Source organism: Lygodium microphyllum, chromosome 28 (assembly GCF_053477565.2).
Source record: "Lygodium microphyllum isolate KBCC chromosome 28, Lygodium_microphyllum_v1.1.10, whole genome shotgun sequence".
Lineage (NCBI taxonomy): Eukaryota > Viridiplantae > Streptophyta > Polypodiopsida > Schizaeales > Lygodiaceae > Lygodium > Lygodium microphyllum.
Genome location: NC_141162.1, coordinates 74,091,409 through 74,111,492, shown reverse-complemented (window position 1 = coordinate 74,111,492; position 20,084 = coordinate 74,091,409). Strand labels below are relative to the sequence as shown.

The 20,084-nt window shown below is 39.1% G+C and overlaps 1 protein-coding gene across 2 annotated transcripts; it reads right to left on the bottom strand.

The window, feature by feature from the left end:
- Positions 1-213: 213 nt before the first annotated feature.
- Positions 214-10,499, bottom strand: LOC148011602 (vacuolar protein sorting-associated protein 32 homolog 2-like). 2 transcript variants are annotated; one of them, XM_087670094.1, is made up of 7 exons: positions 10,140-10,499; positions 1,370-1,469; positions 1,199-1,284; positions 1,027-1,118; positions 811-925; positions 494-706; positions 214-371 (listed from the first exon to the last, which is right to left on the bottom strand). In XM_087670094.1, the coding sequence occupies exons 1-6, from the start codon at positions 10,212-10,214 to the stop codon at positions 503-505; spliced, it is 672 nt and encodes a 223-aa protein (XP_087526220.1). In that variant the 5' UTR covers positions 10,215-10,499; the 3' UTR covers positions 214-371; positions 494-502. The 2 variants fall into 2 exon arrangements, with proteins under 2 accessions (XP_087526220.1, XP_087526219.1); XM_087670093.1 differs by having other exon boundaries at positions 214-706; positions 10,140-10,497.
- Positions 10,500-20,084: the final 9,585 nt, after the last annotated feature.

Sequence of the window (20,084 nt, the reverse complement as noted above, 5' to 3'; positions counted from 1 at the left end):
AACGAGCCTCAAGGCATACATACACAAACACACACTATCAAAACCAATATACACCACGTCACTCAATGAATACAAACCAATTTACACCATGTCACTTCATCAACACAAGTGGAGCAACCAATTTTCTGATTCACAAATGAGAAAGCTGACCCGAAATACAGTACACAAAAATGCAGTAAATTTGACTGATACTTCAGTAGGTAAAGGTGAAGCTGAAAGACCAAATTGCAATTTCAGAATACATCATAAACAAAATGGTGAAGCCAGAGTACCAAATTACAAATTTGAGAATCAATGCAAAAAATGAATTTGTACCAGCTTTCGCATACTGAAGAATCGTGCAGGGCACACTGCAGCAATTATGTCATCAACTAGACAGATTATACAAGAGTCAGAGTTCTGTACAGGAGGTTGCTAATAGTGAAAACGTTAAGAGTCTTCCATAAAACATCAAGGAAGCACCCCAATATCATTTTCCAGTCAGAAATTATACCAATATTTTCTATAAAGCCATTTCTGCCTGGAGCTCTGCAAGCTCGTCATCTTCAGCAGTACTCTGAGCCGAAGTCCTCTGAGGTTGAACCTGAGGTCTGGTTGGTTGCTTCATAGGTGGGACTTGTGTTGCAGGAGCAGTGGTGGCAGGCTGAAGGAGCTGTTCCTCCAACTCTGCACCCTCTAACTCTTCCAACTCAGCCTCAAGTTCATCCTGGCACAGCAAAAATAAATGTATGTCACTTCAATATTCAACCATCTTATGACCCAGATTATGATAGACTCAATGGCAAACACCCCCCACTGTCTCATACTTACCTCATCAAAATCTGCAGCTGCACCAATTGGTGTTGACAAAGCTTCCTGAATTTGCTTCATATTTTCTGTCTGTTCAGTGATTTCATCCATTGTCTTGTCAACATCGTCAATGTTCCTGCACAGTTTTTGCAGTGAAATTTCAGAAATAAGTTATGTGATGACCTCAACAAGCACTAACACATGATAGCTGCTGCTGCTGAATAAATGGAAGCATACGTTGACTTTTGCATGGCTTTCATGGCAGCAGCTCCAGTTCTTAAAGCATCGACTGTTTCTGTTGTTGCTTTAGCACCCTCCAACAGAATCATCTATTATTACAATAACATCAAAACCAGTCCACATAGCCTTGCATGAACAATGTATCAGGATTGCCATCAACTGCACTGACCTGATCATGTATTCGCAACTGAAAGTTCCCAAGTTGCTCAATTTGAACTTCATAAAGTTTTTTTCTCTTCAGGCATTGTATTGCAGCTAATAAAAATACATTTCTCATAAGTAAGACACGTCCATAAGTTCATCAAAAAGAGCAAGAACACAGACTTTTTAGCCTTGATACCTCTCTTGTTCTTTGCTTTTGTAAACTCTTTTGCTTTCTCAACTTCCATAGCCATCTTCTTTTGTAGAACCTTCTCCTTTTTCTCCAGCATATCTAGAGTCTAGGGTCAGGATCCAACACAAGCCAAGGTTAATGCAAGTTGACTGCTAATATTAGAATTTCTGAGGAATTAGAAGGAAAGAAAATAGACTAGCTTTCTCAAACTGCTCTTCATTAGCCATAATAATAACAAGACAAACAGTATCAAATGTACGTAGATAAGGTTGTGATCACATACAGTCATATAAAAAAAGCATCCATACTAATGGTACAAAACCTTCTGAACCCAACAGTTCCATCCAGGGTATTTACAGAGTTTTAGTGAGAAGAGTTCCAAAGTTAAAAGAACAGGGTCCATTCAACTCCCTTGAAGTACTCTGTTGCCTGTCTGCATGTTTGCACTGTCCCTCGTCTCCTCACACCTCCTCTCCTTTGCATTTGCATCCAAGTTTCCCACATAGTGATCAGCCTCAAAGATCTTATTGCCGCCCTCAACCACCTCAAATGGAGCTTTGCCAATGGAACTTTGCACCATATTGTTGTATGCAAACTCAACCAATAGCAAATACTACTTCCATTGTGTGTTATGGTCTGATACATAGCACCTCAAAAGATCCAACACAGCGGAATTAGCCTCTTCGGACTGACCATCTCTCTGCAAATGGAAGGATGACAAGAATTTCAACGTGGTACCTGGATTCTCAAACAACCCCTTCCAAAATAAATTGGTCATCCGAGGATCTCAATCACTCATGATTGACTCTTGCATACTGTGATACTTCAAAATGTGCTGCAAGAACAAACGTGCCATATGATCAACCTTTATTTTCTTCCTTACCAGAATGAAATAGGCTTGTTTGCTAAACCTGCAAATGATAGTCCATATCTCATCATTCCTTGTCGATATCCTAGGAAGCTCAAAAACAAAATCCATTGCAATGCTCTACCAAGGCCTGTCTAGAATGGGTAAGGACTATAGCAAACCCGGCATCTTTTGCCTATTATGCTTTACTAATTAACATGTAATGCGTTTTTGCTCAACCACCCTCTCAAGCCCAAAACAAAGCTAGGAGGGATGACCAATCCCCAAGGTGTCCCATCCCAAAGGAGATAGGGCATTGGACAAAGGGTGCACAGTGGCTACCCAATGGCCTACCAAGACTATAAAGGCAATGGTTATCTTACCGAGGGAGTCCAAGTAGTCACCCTAGAGAGGACTGAACATCAAATAAAGGGTGCTTGTCGGCTGCCCAATGGCCTACCAAGTCCTGCAAAGGCAGATGGAGCCACATTGAACCTCTTTTTTTTTTGAAATATATGTTTAGGATCGATTAAGTAGTTGTGCTTATACAGGAAAATGAAAAGATACAGGAAAATGAAAAGAAATGGTCCAATCAAACACACCTCAAAACAAACAACCTTACTCGACCAGTTAAGGGTGTCGACAATGAGGAAAAAGGTAATGAAGGAGTGGTAGCGTGGTTTAAGAAGCACCGGTGGAGACAACTCAAGATCTGCTCACGGATGCTCTGCACAATGAGATACATAGTATGCTACATGTTGAGAGACTCATGCAGCAAGTGTCACTTTGAAAATGCTCCTTGTGGGAAAATTATCCACTTGCCCAAAGCACCCTTTACAAAGATGATGAAATTGTGCAACGCAAAGGAGAAGGTACAACAAGGGGGAAAGGCCGACGTCAAAGACAAGTGCCAAAACTTGTGAAACACCATAAAAGGGTAAGGACCCCATCTCAACCTTGGATATGGATACCAAATTCGGTCTTCATGGGCAATGCAAAGGAGAAGGTACAACAAGGGGGAAAGGCCGATGTCAAAGACAAGTGCCAAAACCTGTAAAACACCATAAAAGGATATGGATACCAAAGTCGGTCTTCATGTGGTGCCGAGAACCATAATAATGAATGAAGATGAGGATGAAGTACCTTGACTGAAAGAGCGAGGCAAAAGTCACCCCTATGATAGCATCAAGAGAGATGTTATACAATCCACCTCAAGAGGGAAAGTCTCCATGCTAGTAAAAGAGCAAATCTCCTAGGAATATGAAACCATGAAAGAAATGGCACACATTCTGTAACTCCAACCAGCAAGAACTGGTGCAAACCAGCATGTTACCCCTACACTGAAATACAAAACCCTGCAAAAAAAATTAGAAATCTGCAAACACAGAGATTAGTAGTGAGATACTCTAAAGCTAAATAAAAGAACAATGCAATGAGGATGCATGAATGTAGCAGAAGACTAATAAGGAAAAACTAAAGACGAGGAGCCACCATCGTGTGCGTCCATCAGCAGTTAACGAGGTGAAAAAGTGATCCTAGACAAAGGTTCAAAGGATGACCTAGAAATGGATGCAAAGAGTGCAATGGATGGGGAGCTAGCAAACCAATTAGCTAATCATTCAAGAGTATTGAAAAACATAGGCTACTAAGGCTATCCACGTATGCATTTTTCCCTTGTATCTAAACATTGGATACTATGCGGTATGAGATCATAGTCCGCGTATCAATCTCAACTTTGAGCTTCAAGAGTTTTTTCATTAAGGAAGGGGATGATCTGAAAGTCAAGTTGACTGGCAATTACTCGCTGAATTTCCCATGATTGGCTCTCCAAAGTCAGATGACGATCAAGTTGCATTCTTTTTTAATAAGCTATGTGAAAAATGCTTCAATTTCTTTCATCACATTATCTCGTTGCTCTGATTGCCGACCTTCTATAAGTTTGAGTGTCAAGTCTTGTGCTACACAAGGCTACATGATCAAATTCACAAGAAGTCCTTCACATACTCTTATTCAAAGAGAGGTCTAGTTGTCTCTTCTTCGCAAGGAAAAACCAAAGATGGCAAGAATTCACAAGATGCAAAGGCAGCTTAAAACAAGGGTAACACCCTTTCCTTTGACGAAACCAAAGAAAAAAATCCACTGGCAAGAACTCCCTTAAAAAATAAGGTTTCACACACTAACTAAGACTGGACCTCAAAAAGCAACCCCTCTATTAACTCAACATTTGTTATGGCATTGCAAGCTCTCCATTGACGAATGTGATTAGGGGGAGCTAATCGAGGGTTTAGCATAGACTCAAGACTTGTTAAAACAAGTCTTATCCATGAAGGCATTCTTGGCCATTGCAACAAGAGTGGAAGTGCTAGGAGATAGAGAAGAGGTGTAATGAGGGTAGGGTGGATAGGGTAAGGGAGTGAAGTCCACTTGGAAAATAATCCCAGGGTGTCCACCATGCATGCGAGAAGTGTACACTGTAAACGCCGCGAACAACGTAGTATGCTTAACAATTATGATATTCGCTTGTTTTCGAGATTTAATATAAAAGAGAATGAACACTTAAAGCTGAAAATGAAAATTACTCACAAAATTACAGCCATGAAAATGTAAAAGTAATGGAGACAAGATTGAGGGTTGAAGATGGGCAAACTCCCCCCCCCCCGAATGAATGTATTTCTGCTCAACCCAAGTCCCTTAGGGAAGAGCTCAGTTACAATCAACCTGAGAGTGAGAAGAAGTAATTCTCACTCTTACAAGATCATGCAAAGATGTGCAAACACACATGCATTATCTATTATGCAATGATAAGAACTGATTTCTTTACAGTATGAGAGAATAAAGAGGGAAAATCAGCCTTTCTCCATCGTTGAACAATAGTACATGGATAGGGCTTGCTTCTTGTTGCTAAAATGGAAGAAAGAGCTTGAGAAGGAGGTGCTGTAATGAATTTACAGGCTTGCTGTCCTGTAAAACAGCAGTGATAGAAGAGGGAATATGGAGGAATTTGATAATGGAGAAGTAGGGGATGATGATGGGGATGGATGGGGCCAGTTTCTGGCTATCTGTGGGTGCTGTACATGAGTTTACAGCAAAGAAAAATGATGCTGAATGAAGAAAAACGAGCTCTTATTTATAGGAGAGGGAAGAGCTAATACAAAAGGGAAAAGTGGAGTAGCATAAGACAAGTGTCCAGCCACATGTCATGAGATGTGACAAGTGGTGGGACACTTGGAAACTTATGTGACAAGTGTCTTGACACTTGTCTCTTCTCTATGGCCTTCCTTTTTGGGTTGAATACTGTCAAGAATAGAAACAACCAAATTTAGTAAGCACAGTCAGAGTACAGAACTTACTATTTTTAGAATGACATCCCTATTTTTTAGGACTAGCATTTTTAGGCTAATTCGAGGCTCCTAAAATTTAGGGACCTCCTAAAATTTAGGGATCTCCTAAAATTTAGAGACCCCCCAATATGGGTGTCATATGAAAGCTTTTTCCGTATATATCGCAAAAACGATATCCGAATCTTCATGTGACTTTCCTATGCAAAAAAATGTGCATTTCAAGCTTTCAGCCCACACATGCACATTATACAAGCATTTCATGATCATGCCATCTTGTTGATTGTAACTGTCTGTTCTGGTGGATCTAGCCCACACTTCAAGGCATCAATCTTTTCTGTGTGCGAGTCTAACCCTGATATGCGTGAGTTTTGGTCACAGGCGCCCAATCGGGCCATATAGGTGGAAGTGTGAACTATCTTTTCTCTAACCCACCGCATGGGTCTACCATAACCTGTGACCACTCATCAGTGGCCAACTCCAAAGCACTTTTCTTTATATCTAATTAGTGCAAAGGAAATAAATTTAATAAATCATTATATAGACAAATTAATGAAAAGGATACAAATTCTGTTTTTATAGAGTTGTGACATACACAGCAGATCCAAATGTGAGCATGGTAGCTGCATGAGGAGCCTATGGAAGAGGGATAAAGACATGTGGAGCAGATGATGAAAATCCAAAAGTGAGGATAGATAGAAGATGATGTGGAGAAAGAGAAAGTGCTAGAAGCGGAGATGGAGGATTCAACTCCTAGTGAATGCAGAAATGGAGTGTAATCCTATGGTTTGGAATGAAGAAATGAGAAAATTCGTGTGTGGATTACAAGAGGGTGGAATGGAAGGAATTTGAGAAGAGTAGTTTACATGCTCAAATGAAACAGAAGATGTAGATATACCTAATAAAGAATGTCTACTTCGAAAGCCCCCTCTATTGAAGTTCACATACAGAAAATCATCCAGATCCTACACACCAAAAGGAGAAACAAGAGAGGATTTTGATTCATACGACTCAAAGGGGTTGTACATAGGGTTGTCCACGTCTAACGAACGGGTCAGCTCATCCACCCCTCTAGCCCCATCCAGCTTGGTCCCCGCTCAACTGCACCCATGCCTTCCATATGCCAATGGTCACTTTTGTGACCTTTTTTTCTCCTTTTTTTCTGCGCTTTCTTTTCTTTTTTTTCCTCTCTCTCTCTTTCATCTTTTCTTTCTCTATCTTTCTCTCTCATCTTTTCTTTCTCTATCTTTTCTTTTCTCTCACACAAAAACTCCAAAGAAAAGTTCAAAGATTAAGTTAACAAGTTTAAAAACTCTCCCTCTCTCATGATTCATCCATCTCTCTCTCTCATATATACACAATGGCACAATACAATCATCCTCTCCCATGTGCCATCATTTAAATTTCAAAATTTGAACTAGCTCTCTCTCTCTCTCTCTCTCTCTCTCTCTCTCTCTCTCTCTCTCCCCCAACCCTAAACCCTGAAGCACTCTCCCTTTCTATAAAAATCTCCCCTCCCCCCATCTCATTCATCCTTTCAAGTTCTCCATCCTTCCTACTCCTTTTGAGCTCTCCATCCCTCCTACTCTCTCAATCTCTCTCCTCCCTTAACTTCCCAACGCTTCCAACTTCCTCCTTCATCAAGCTCTAGCCTCTCTCTACTCCCTCGAGCTCTCTACTCCTTCAGCTCTCTACTCTTTCTCTTTCCACTCTTTTCTTCAATCATCTCACCCTCCACATGTGACCCTCTCTCTATACATCATCAATGGCACCCCCTCTTCATGAGGCCTTTCGCTTGCATTATGTCAACTTTGAATGAGTGAAGAAGAAATCATAACACTTCCAAGTGGCAATGCAAGTATTGCTCAAAGCTCCAAATCTCATCTGTCACTCGTCTTCTCGTCCACCTTTGAAAATTAGGAGGAAAGGCCACACCATGCCCCCTTATTTACAACGATGTCTATGAAGATTGTTGTTGAAATACTTGCCATTGAAGTAGTACAAATGCCTTTTAAGGGCAAGTGAGAAGATGGTCTCTCCTGATCATGAAATCCCGGATGCAGAAGTTCTCTCTCCATCTGTCTCAGTTTTCTCTGTTGGAGGAACCTCTTCTATCCCGTCTACAAAAAGCCATTCAAGTGGTAAACTTATACCCAAAAAACAAGCCACTCTTGCCCAAGCAACGATACAAGTTTCCGGTTCTCTCTCCTTTCTCAAAGGAGGAAAAGGCAAGCAGAAATAGAAATTGCACTCACCATAATTGAGTGCACTCTCTCTTTTTATATTCTCGAAGTGGATCGATGGAAGTGAACGGTGAAAGCCATTGCTGTCGTCGATCCATGTGAGGGAGGATATGGTGTCATATATAATGAAGTGCATACCAAGAAACTCGATGAGAGAGAGAAAATTGACAAGTCCCTTGAGCCTGTGCATGCCGATTGGGAGAAGTATGGATGCTCTATCCTATCCAATGGATGGACTAACCACAAAAAAAGGGGGGATCATCAACATCCTCGTCTCTTGCCTACTTGGCACATAGTTCCTATAAGTGGTAGATGTGGACACAAGGGAAATGAGAACCACTGGCTCGTTCATGTATCGACACATACGGCAAGCCATCATTGAGATAATGCTTCTAAATCCATTATTAATTACGCAATCTCTATTTTTTTAAACCTCTCAAATTTATTCTATCTTCATCATGTGTAATCTTGTAGGTTGGGCGGCAAAATGTGGTACAAGTTATCATGGACAACGCCTGGGATCGTGCATCTATGGGACGAAAACCCGACTTAGGCTCGTATTGCAATTGTGACTTGTGAAATAGAGAACAACAATTCTCTCATGAAAGGGAACTACCTACCATGCAATCATATCCATGCCTAAGATTGCCTTTGTATCATTCTCTTTATGCAAAAAGCTATCCCTTTTAGATTAGCATCAAGATAGTCCTACATAATAACATTCACATATGATACTTTTTACGAAGGGGCCTTTTGCATCAATTTTTAATGATTGTTAAAATCTCCTATTTCACTCTAAGAATCCCATCCTCGTTCTAGCATTCGTGATCCCTATTCATCTCTAAATCTAAGCAATGCTCAATTAAGTCCAGGTCAATTCCACTCTCAAGAACCATCTCATGCATCTCCATCGTTGCAACGTCCATGTCTATCACGACCTTACACCCTTAAACATTGCAAGCCATATCTAAAATGTTCTTCAACCCTAATTGTAGGGTAGAGAAGTAGCACATGATAGAACCCCCTTCTCCCAAGTGTATCAAAAAGACACTCTAATGTTATGTGCACGTTTGCTGCTCTCTCTCTCAAACAAATCTCAAATGGCAGTTCTAAAAATGCCAATAGCTCCAAAAAGGGAATAAAAATTCAGCACCTACCATATATAAATGCAAGAAAAGATTACAACCATAGATGTAAACATACAAACATGCTCAATAGTCAACACGCGCTAATGCATATATTATCCAACAAGCTAAGCGATTCTTGACAATATAAAAAGTGAGAGGGGAAAAACCAGCCTGTTTTATGGTTTCTAAGTTGAACATTCCTATCATTTCCTTCACAATTCTTAAATCAAAGAAGTGAAGTTGGAATACTCAAAAGACTTTTTGAAGATTTACAAGTTTGTTTCCATAAGGAATTGCAATGAAACGAGGAGGAGACAAAAATTTCGATGCAAAGGGATAGATTATAAATGTCTATTCTGGCAGATCTAGCCCATATTTCACAGCACGAATCATTTCTCTATGTTACTCTAACTTTGATATGCTTGACTTCTAAGGCGCCCAATTGGGCCATATTTGTTCTCCACTCCTTCATGGCCAGCTTTAATGCAAAATTTTGATTACAAAAACAAAACAAATTAAATAGTCATCAAATAATTGGATAGAAAAAGTGTTCCTCCCTTCTCCTTTTTTGAGAATAAAAATCAAGTGGTCCCTCAATCTTATGGCTAAGAAACAAACACTAGAGACACCTCAATCTTAAGGCCAAGAAACAAACATTCAAACAGTAACTAGAGAAGAAGGTCCTTTATGAAATTACGATGCTACAGTAGGAAACCATAGGCTGACGATTTCTATTCCGTGTATCCTGGTAGCAACTAATAAGGGAGCGCAAAAACAGTATTACGTGAAGGTGCCTCTTGGAAACCTTTCTGCCAAGAATGTGATTGCTGTCATGCCACGGTCCTCTTTTCATCAGGTGAACTTGAGTGTCTTTCCATCCGAATCTACCTCAACGATCGACCAGCTTTCACGCTGCCTCTGTTTATGTGCCAAAGGCTGTTTCAGGCAACCTTTTCGCAAATCGCAGCTTTCTTAAATCGAGAAGTTTTGCTATGATTTTAAATTCAGGATCCACCAGTTTATACAATTGCAATTGATTCGTGCTATCCAGGTATAAGGAAAGCAATGCTTATTAATTGTCAAAGCAATTACGCGTGCGTTTGATGCCAGTTCCCGATTTAACAGCCGGGGGTGCAATTCACCCCCCACCCAACTAATCCGCACAAAAAAAAGGAGTGTCGATCGAGTGGAAGCAAATAGGGTTGAGAAATTTTATCTGACCTCATTCAGCTTGTCGAGGGTAGCCAACGTTGTCGTCGGCTCCTGTTTAGGTTTTCCAAACAGCCGGCTGAACATTCTGCTGGCGTGAGCCTACTGCTCGTGGATCCAAGTTACAGGAAGGAGAGGTCTGCGTACGCGATCCGAACAGATCGGTCCAAGTGCCTGCTGACGGACCAACAGACCGAGAGAGAGAGAGAGAGAGAGAGGAGGGGGGCGTTGGGAACAAGGGGGCGGAAACGCAAGGCCCAACGCGCGGGCGTGGCTATGGAAGAGACAATCACCTGCAACGGCCACCTGTCGGTCGCCAACACAATGTTATCCCTCAGGCTTATTATGTTGACTAAGCTAGCGGACCCAATAGATTGTTAACTTTGAAGACCTCTGATCTATTGAAATATGATACGGAGCTCCAAATAGACGACAATGAATGAGGCTCTTACTTAGCGCATCAACCCTGCTACCCCAAGTTCCAACCTAAATTCTCCCAGCAGCATTTAGAGCAGGCATTTATGTCTCTAGCATGAGTAGAGTAAGGGGGTCTATTTAGTGACATCTATTGGGCCCCACTATTAGAGCTCGAATTGCATTATCTACCTTAGTGCTTATATGCATGTAGGCATCAATAATCAGCATATGTAAAGTGACCTAGAAATGTCGTAGAACTTCACCTGAAAGGATGGTGCCTATCCTTGGCATTATCACTCGTATCTTTCCAAAGCTGTTGGTCGTGGAAATGAGATCTTCAGGACAATGCTGGGATATGGTCGCTTATGCCTGATTCTATCAATTTGTCTTGGTCTCCTGAAAACTAATGTTGTCTGTGTTAAGTTATTCATTAGGAATGGTCATGATGATAGCAATCTGACTTATATTTTTTGGATGTAAATCAATTCAAGAAGTTGTCTGCAACAACAGGGATATTTTAGGCAAGTTGGTGTTTTATGTGTTTCTATTATGACTTGAGAGACTATAACACTTTGGTAATCCTACCTACTGGTTTCACAGGCATAATTCTCATGATTTAGGCATCAAGCTTGGAAAAAAGAAATTTGCAAGAGCAGCATGTGAAAGCACAGGACTATGATATCTAGAGATCAAGTGTAGCAAAGGATTCAAATCTATTTAAAGAGGATTTTAGTCATGTATATAAGGCAGATCGTTCAAGTTTCATCTTCCTTCTTGAAGTTCTTACTAATAAGTTCTATTCGGATGCTCTAATTTCTTCATACAATGTAAACAATACAGTGTTGCAATGGTTTAGTCAATAGCCTAAAGATCTCAATCTATTCAAGAGTTCTCCATACTTTGGGTTCAATGTAGTCTGGTTCAAGTTGAAATTCCTAATCTATGGCAAGCATTAGTTTCAAGGTTTGTCTTGGAATTTCAAGATGTAGCCCTAATTTGAAGTCTTCAAGTCATAATTGAAATGTTGGTAGAAAAAGATATAAGAGTAGCAAAGGAGGGTGCAGTTTGTTGAGAGGAAACCGGAGATTATGTGAGAAAGGTGATCTTTTTTCTAGAAAGACAATGTGATTCATTTCTATAAGTGGAGGATATTAGGTTATCTCTTCTGTAAACTATCTTGCATTCATGTTATTTTAGAGTAAATAGAAATTCATGCAATTTCAAGGTAGATAGGCACTCAATCAAATTCATGTGTTTCAAGTAGTTCATGCAATTCTGGTAAATTTGTATAATTCAAACAGATTCATGTAATTCGAATGTTTGGGAGATGGTGGAAAAGAATAGAAAGAAGACTCGCCAGAAAAGTGCTACCAACAATGAAGGACATTAGAAGCAACTTCGAGAAAATGCAATAATGAAAAATGGACTGATAAGAAATACTTTTCAAACTAAGATGATAAATAGGAAGATGTGGAAGAAGATAAGATAAAGCATAAGGACAATAAGATAAGATAAAGCATAAGGAGAAGAAAGGATTTTGCTTTACGGGAATCAATCCTAAGGGAATAATCTAAAGCACTAAAGTGTCAATGAGCTATAGAAGCTATAGAAATGGCAAGAGTGACCCGAATTGTCAAAGATATATTAGAGACTAGCTATATAACACAAAGAAATATGATCAATATAGGAGTTTTAAGGCAATACCTACAAAGTAGTTTTTCAAGCAGCCTAAACTATAGAAATTGTAGGAATAACTTGAATATCATAGGTTGGAAACATGCTACTTCATCATTGCAAAAATTAAGAATAACTTGAATATCATAGGTTGGAAACATGCTACTTCATCATTGCAAAAGTTAGGAGGTTGGCCAAAAGAAAAGTAGGTCATTTGTAAATTGCATGTATGTTTCATCATGGGTACATCTAAGAAGAAGCAAAAGAGATTGCAAATTCTAATTTGAGCATGGACATACCTCAAGATGTTATCCATATATTTATGAGTCTTGTGAAAGAGGAAAATCCTGTAAGTATTTCTACATGGTTGATTTATGTATATAGTTCAATAGCATTCATATATAGCATGGGAAAAGTTTAGTTCTTTTGAGAATGAACTTGATGAAACTTATGAGTGGCATGATGACTATGAAGGACATAAAGTTAAATCTTACTCTAGTTTGAAGCTTGTTTGGAGGTTGCTTAGAGTAATTGAGAAGAACAAGGAGAAATATAAGTATATTCTAGTCTCAAACTTGGATTCAAGTTCAAGTGATGATGATGATTACTACCCTTTACCTATGGTTTTGCCAAAGATTGAGGCTAAGGGAGTAAGAGAGGATAAGAGCCAAAGCAGCCAAGGATCCTTGAGTGCCCCAAACACAACAAAGGAGCTTACTAATGGGAGAGTGGAGCATCATATACCTTGCATGGATAGCTTGAATGTATTTTCCATATTTTGGTGTCTTGCAAACTATCATGATTAATCTCCAAACAGTTTTGCTAAAGAATGACGAAGTAATGAAGTTATCATCAAGAAGGTTGATCAGTTTAGTGATTAAGAAGACCAACTTTGTGTTCAAGAAGATGATGTTATCATAGATGAAAAGCATACGGATTATGATTTTCTCAATGAATATGCTATTATGGATTATTTTCTTACTTCTCTTATTGGCTTTGAGAAGGATAATGTAACAAGGAAGTCAAATTTTAGTGAAGTGATTTTACAACTGCTTGAAATGCCATTACCTGTAGTGCAAAATGCATCATTTTCAAATGCAGCTTTTTTGTGTACCTATATTTTCAACATGCTAAATATTATTTCAAGTCATTATATTATTCAACCTAAAGAAATTTAGTAAGTTTATGCTACTATAAACTTTTAGGTTGATTACATATATGAGCAGTTTTCAAGACATTAAGTTTCAGGATAACAAATGATTAGTTTTTAGCAATGTTGAGGTTTACAACAATAGGTTGAATGTCAAGAATTACAAAAATCAGTTAGTTTGTTTGGTTTTCTTGGAGATTTGCAAGAGATATGCTCTACGAATCAATCTTCAACTAAGATGATTCAATGGCTTTCTTTTGAGTTGAAAAAGAAAAGGAATGCATTAGAAATTGCAGCAATTGAGGCTTTGTTTGTTATCAATCAACTTCAAGAAGAGAAAGCTTTGCTTCAACGAGAGGTTTCTCATGTCAAGAATGCAATGGAATTGTAAGTTCACATTGTTTTGAGGAGATTAATGCTCTTGAGAAAGTTGTTTGGAGAATGATAATGAAATTGCTGATTTGTATACAATTAGCATTTTCTCATATTCCAAGTCATGACACTATTCTTGAGGATCTATATGCACAAACAATTAGTTTGTTGGATGATGTAGAGGGTGGTGACGAGGAGTTATTTCTTCAAGAAAATCCTTTTGTGGTTCCATGTTTAAAATAGATGTTGATAGCATCATTTAAGGGTATCAAGAGCAACCCAAAAGTGCATGAAATGGAGTTTTTGGATAGCAAACTATTCAATCTACAAATCAAAACTATCCAGGACAACATTCTAAAGATAGGTTAGGAAGTGAGGAGTATAAAGTGGTCTAGGACCATGGAATCAGTCATCCTAAATTTGGGTAGCAAGAGAAACCTGAAAATCTGGAAATTGAGAAGAACTAATGTATGGATAGTTCAAATGTGCAAGATGAGGAAGGACAAAAGGCTATTATTCAGTTTGAGCAAAGATATAAACAGACTATGAGAAGGTTTGCATGAGTGGTGGAGGATGAAGTACAAGAGGTCAACTTGAACGAGGAAGGTGATGCTAAATTGATCAAAGTAAGCATATATGTTGAGGAGGCATTCAAGAAAGATCTCATCAAGTTGTGTAGGGAGTTTCAAGCTATACGTACATGGAATTGCACTGACATGAAAGGCTTTGATTCTATGGTTTGAGTCAGTATAGAACTAACTTGAAGAAGGATGCCAAAACTATCACACAAAAGTGAAAGCTAAATATAGCAATAATTTCTTGTTTTGTTGGTAGTGTCAGAATTATAAGATGGATTGCAAAAACCTAAATTCCTACAACTTGTGTTCGTGAAACAACAACTTGAGTTCTTATTACAACAACAATGGAAAGTGTTGTAGCTTTTCAAAATGCATGATATGCAGCAGGAAATGCTCCAACAAACTCAAAAACAACAATCACAATAGCAACCTGAAGATCAAAATTTCCAAGAACCTAAAAATAGACCTGAAAGTCAGTAGATACAGGTTCTATTAGTTTGGATTGAAACCAAACAATGTTTTGGAAATGCCATGATGTAGATTGAAGCTATGGAAGATTATGATGCAAATGTAGATGCAATTCTATATTGTTTTCTTTTGCAAGTTTTCTTGGATTATCTTGCATATTTCTTTGGTGATGCTATTTCTTATTCAAGATTCTAGTTGTGTGGTACATTACCATACATTGCTTATGGTGCAAATCTTGGAGCATTGTCGACATATTTCTTGATTAATGCAACTAATCTTTGTCATTGGAGTAGTGATTTACTTATCCAATCATGGTTCTATATTTTCATTCTCTATGATATTCTATGGGTGTCATTATATTTAATGGGTTTCCAACCATGGTATATTGCTTTAAAATGGTTTACACCGTTATTCACTTTGAATGAAGGGGTATGTGGGCTCAAGTAATGGCTTCCATGCAGCCATCCATTAGGCTATGCTAGGTGTTAGAGCTTGAATTACATTATCTACCTTAGTATTTCTACCTTAGTATTTATATGCATGTAGACAACACATATGTAAAGTGACCTGGAAATGTCATGGGACCTCACCTAAAAGGATGGCCCCTATCATGGGCATTATAAATTTTATCTTTCAAAAATATGGTCGCTTATGTGCCTGATTCTATCAATTTGTCTTAGTCTCTTGAAAACTAATGATGTCTATGTCATTCATTCAGGAATGGTCGTGATGATAGTAATCTAACTAATATTATTTTAGAAGAGTGGTGTTTTATGGATGATTTATAATATGTATTTTATGTTTACACCTTGGTCTTGAATACTAAACTTTTAATATGATTGTAAACTGATTCAAGAAGTTCTCTATAGCAATAGGGATATTTCAGGCAGGTTGGTGTTTCCTGTGTTTCTATTGTGGTCTTGAGAGGCCATAACACCCACCAAAAACTTGGTGTCGCCAAATGGCATTTACATGTGATTTTTTAACAAAAAGGAAAAATAATTATGGAAGAAAAGCCTGACATTTTGGAACGCCCCCTCTTTCTAGGAATGGCAATGCCATGCCAAGTGGCACTATCGCTCTAGCACAGTGACATTGCCAGTCCAAGTCTGTGGCATATCATCATTCATGTTTCTAGTCTCCTCTACACTCATGCAATAATGGAATCATGCTATAATGGCCTACTGGGTTCCATCAAAGATGAAGGAATGAGGTAACCCAAACTATCAAGTAACATTGTGCCTTTTTCCCTTTGTAGTCGGACGAGTGCACCCTATGTCTCCACCTACTTGTGAATGTCATGGAGCTTCTCGTGGACCGGTCAGTTATAGTAGGACGAGGAGAAGAAGCAAGTGATGATGAGCAAAGAATGTTAGCGAAGAGGATGATGGCAGCTATTTATGCCGTATGTGAGATGGCCACCATCACTAGTAGCTTGGCCGATTGTTGCCTTGAGTAATGAGCCAATTTGCACTATGCAAGTCCAACCAATAGTAAACAATCAAGTGCTACTTGAAAAATGCACCTAAATGCAGAGTAAACATTGAAGTGATGATCGCTTGGCAAGGCAAGATATGGAAGGAACTCATCCATCTGAGTACAAAGGAAGTGGCAAGAAGAGGTATTGCAATGACAGTGCCTCCAAATTGTCTTTGAGAGTAGCAAGAACTCACTATTTTATTCTCAATGCAACATTCTTTTGTATGTTATTTGGCTTTTTGCAGGATCTAGAGAGCAAATTGTTTTTGAAAATAGCATGCTTACAATAGAAATCATATTTGTGGACCTTCTTTTTCTCAATGCAATATTCTCCTATATTTTATTTGGCTTTTTGTAGGATCTAGGGAGCAAAGGGGAGATAGTGGCAATGACATACTATTTCTCGATACTCTTGCTATGAACCCAACATGTATTGGGTCCCTATTTATATCAATTGATTCTAGCATGTATTGGTTGTATGTTATGAGCAATGACATACTATTTCTTGATACTCTTGCTATGAACCCATAATGGGTCCCTATTTATATGAATTGATTCCAACATGTATTGGTTGTATGTTATGAGCAAAGGGGAGGGAACTTGTAAGAAAGACATAGAATCGAACCCCATTTATGTCTTCAGTGCCCACAAATCTCAAGTAGGCCAACTCATTTTGATGGGTACGTGCAACCAACACAAGCATCTCATCTTGAGCTACTCTCAATTACAACTACAAATTCATGTGTAATTGATTCCTCCATGGTTAAATAACTTTTTGTACACATGATCTAGGGAGCAAAGGGGAGAAAATGTCATAATGTTTATTGACACTCTTTCTTTGAACCTAAATTCAAATGTACATCTTTTGCCCAATCATGTCTTCAACCCACAAATCCTAGGTAGGACTGCTCTCTCTGTAAACTTCTACTTCTACTTAGGAAAATATGTGAATGGAAAACCTACTTGAGGAAACACAAACCAACTCATTTTGAAGGGTAGGTTTAGGGTGAAAACAACACAAGATCTATGTGTGTCATGCTTGAAATGATTGGAATGTCATGACATTGTCTTGATAGTTATTGGTGAACTAAGGTATTCTCCTATTGCCATAAAGGACCCATGAAGGGCTATAATGCAAGAGCATAAAGTTGCAAAGAGACCATTATTACTCATGTCTAGTCGACTTGGTTGTGAGCCTAGTCATCTACTATGGGACATGTATTTGTGCTTACTGAGCTAACTTACACAATCATCAAGAAACTCGGCCTAGGTTAGTTTTTATACAAATTGATCCCAACATGTACTGGTTCTATGTTATTTGAACTTTCAAATAAACTTTAAGCATTTAGCCATCATGCAGGAAAAAGAAAAATAACTTCTTTGAGCATATTACCATTCCAAGAATTGGGATAATTGCAACACACCAACAAAACTAATGGTTTAGGATTGGCTCTTGATATGCGACATCTTTTGATGAAAGGATTTGTGCTTGCAGGTTGGCTGATCCAAGACTAGATTTTGCATATGCAACATTGTCTCTACAAGAATATACAACCCTTGGGAGGAATGATCATACTTTGAAAAAGGTTAGTGGCATGATTTCAACCAAGCAACATAATGCAGCCATTGGTGAGTACATTCTAATGCTATGTTTCCACAATCACAACCTCTATAACAAGGATCCTTTCTTAAGGTTAGATAAGGATGGTTTCTCAAGCTAAGATCACACATCAATGGCCCAAGTAGATGGATAGCTCAAGACTTTTGTTTGAAGATTGGATTCTATTGATATTGTGATTATGGAAGCAACTCAAGCTACTATTAGTACCTCTAACCCAACATCTCACTTGAGAAAATCTATGGAGCTCCCAAAAAAAACTGCAATATACTTTGATTGTGTGAGCATTCCAATGGAAGTAAGAGGTCCTAGAGCAAATGGGATCCCCCTTAAGGTAACCCTTCAAACATTTTTACTACCAACTTCCAGAAGGTATCAATTAATTCATAAGTACATGGCCTTTCCAAGTGCAAAGCTTATAGTTCGACAAAGTACTCTTCTTATGCTAAGACGATGACATTTTTTGACACAAGACCTTCCAAATGGTGCATGGCCAAGAATCCTAGGAAATGTAGGGCAAGGTTCCATGATCCTCCAAGTATTCCATAAGAAATATTATGAGTGATTCCAAACCAAGCAACGATAGCCTTTATCTTGGCAAGATCAAGGCCACTAATTATCTAGGCTACTCATGTGAAACAAACAAGGCATTCCACTTATGCATGGGATCTTAGAGAGTTGTGGTTCCAAGGTGGATGTCCTTGATATAGCAATACCCCGTTGAGTACCTTTGATGGTTTGGAAAATGTCTCTCAAGGTTACCTTGGAGATTGTTGCTTCTTCCTTAGCTCAGTAGCACTAGTTTTGATGATAGACTTGGGGTCAAGTAATACATTACATATGGTGTTGTGAAATAAGGCATACCCACCCTCAAGGAATTCTTTGTGTCACTTCCCCTAAGAGTTCTCTACTAAGCCATGGGGGTCTCCATGTCAAACTTGGAGAAATGAGTTATGCTCTTTAGTCTCAAGGCTATGGTATCAAGTTGTAGGGTCTCCAAGTACCAAGCTCAAGCCATTTTACAGTGATTAGAAACATAACTAAGAGCACCTTGAGGTGTGTCATAGCCCAAGTTGGCCTAGTTTGTGATCCTTTAATGATTGGGTTCCTTGGTTGTGTTGTTGTTGAAGGTATCTGTTAACCTCAAATCAGAATGGCGAAAAAATAAAGGAAAAAGTGCAAAAAGAACAGAAAGAGAGTAAAGGCATAGAGGCAGCCTCGAAAACTAATCTGAGACAAAAAGAGCAATTTTAAAGGAAAGCTGCCTCAAAAAACTCTAAAAACTCTTGTAAAAGAGCGACAGGCTCCCTCATGTGCCACTTGTAAAGGAATAGACGGGTATAGGCATGAAGCAAGAAGAGGGAATTAGGAAAAGGGACCTTGCCACAATGGCCAGTCATGTAACAAGGGATGGGCGCCCATGGGGGTTTTAGGGTTTGTATATATAAAATTCAAAAAGTGAATGAAAGCTCATTCTTTGGTGTGTGGCTAATAAGAGTCCTCTCTTCTTCTCTTCTTCTCTTCTCCTCTTCTTCTTGCTAGTGTGTGTGCTCTTGAGGGAGGGATTGCGAGAGTGTGAGGGAGTGAGTGAGTGTGTGGAAGTGAGGGATCAAGAAGGTGAAGCTCTTCACCATCTCCTCTTCTCTTTTCCACTCTCTTCCTTTCCCTTCTCTTACCTTGCATGTGGCTATGGAGAATGGAGCTTGGAGATGGAGGAGGCTTGAGGATGCTTGAGCTAGCATCTAGGATCATGGGGCTACCAACTTGTGCAAGGGAGGAGGCAACTCGTTTCAACATCAATGTAAGCTCACTACACCCCGAGAGGATTGACGACGCATCGGCTAGGTGAGAGATAGCCATGAGAGCTTGCTTGGAACGCTTGAAGCAATAAGTGGTCTGTGGGTCTTGGCGGTTGAGAGAAAGCTCCCACATTTTGGTTCCGTTGCCGAGACCAACCGATTCAAGCTTGAGCCCTCACGCGCCGCATATCGAGCATTGAAGTAAGGGATTCATCCCCGAACCGGAGCTGGAGGTAGGTATGAAGTTTGGGTTTTTTAAAATCTTCGAAACAAGTAAGTATTTCGGGTTATTTTGTTGGTTTAATGATTGGAAAAGATGGAGAAATCATTTCAGTTTTTTGCCTTCAACCATTGTTGCATTTAGAGTAGGATAGGATTAGGAAACCGGATAGAAAAAGTGTA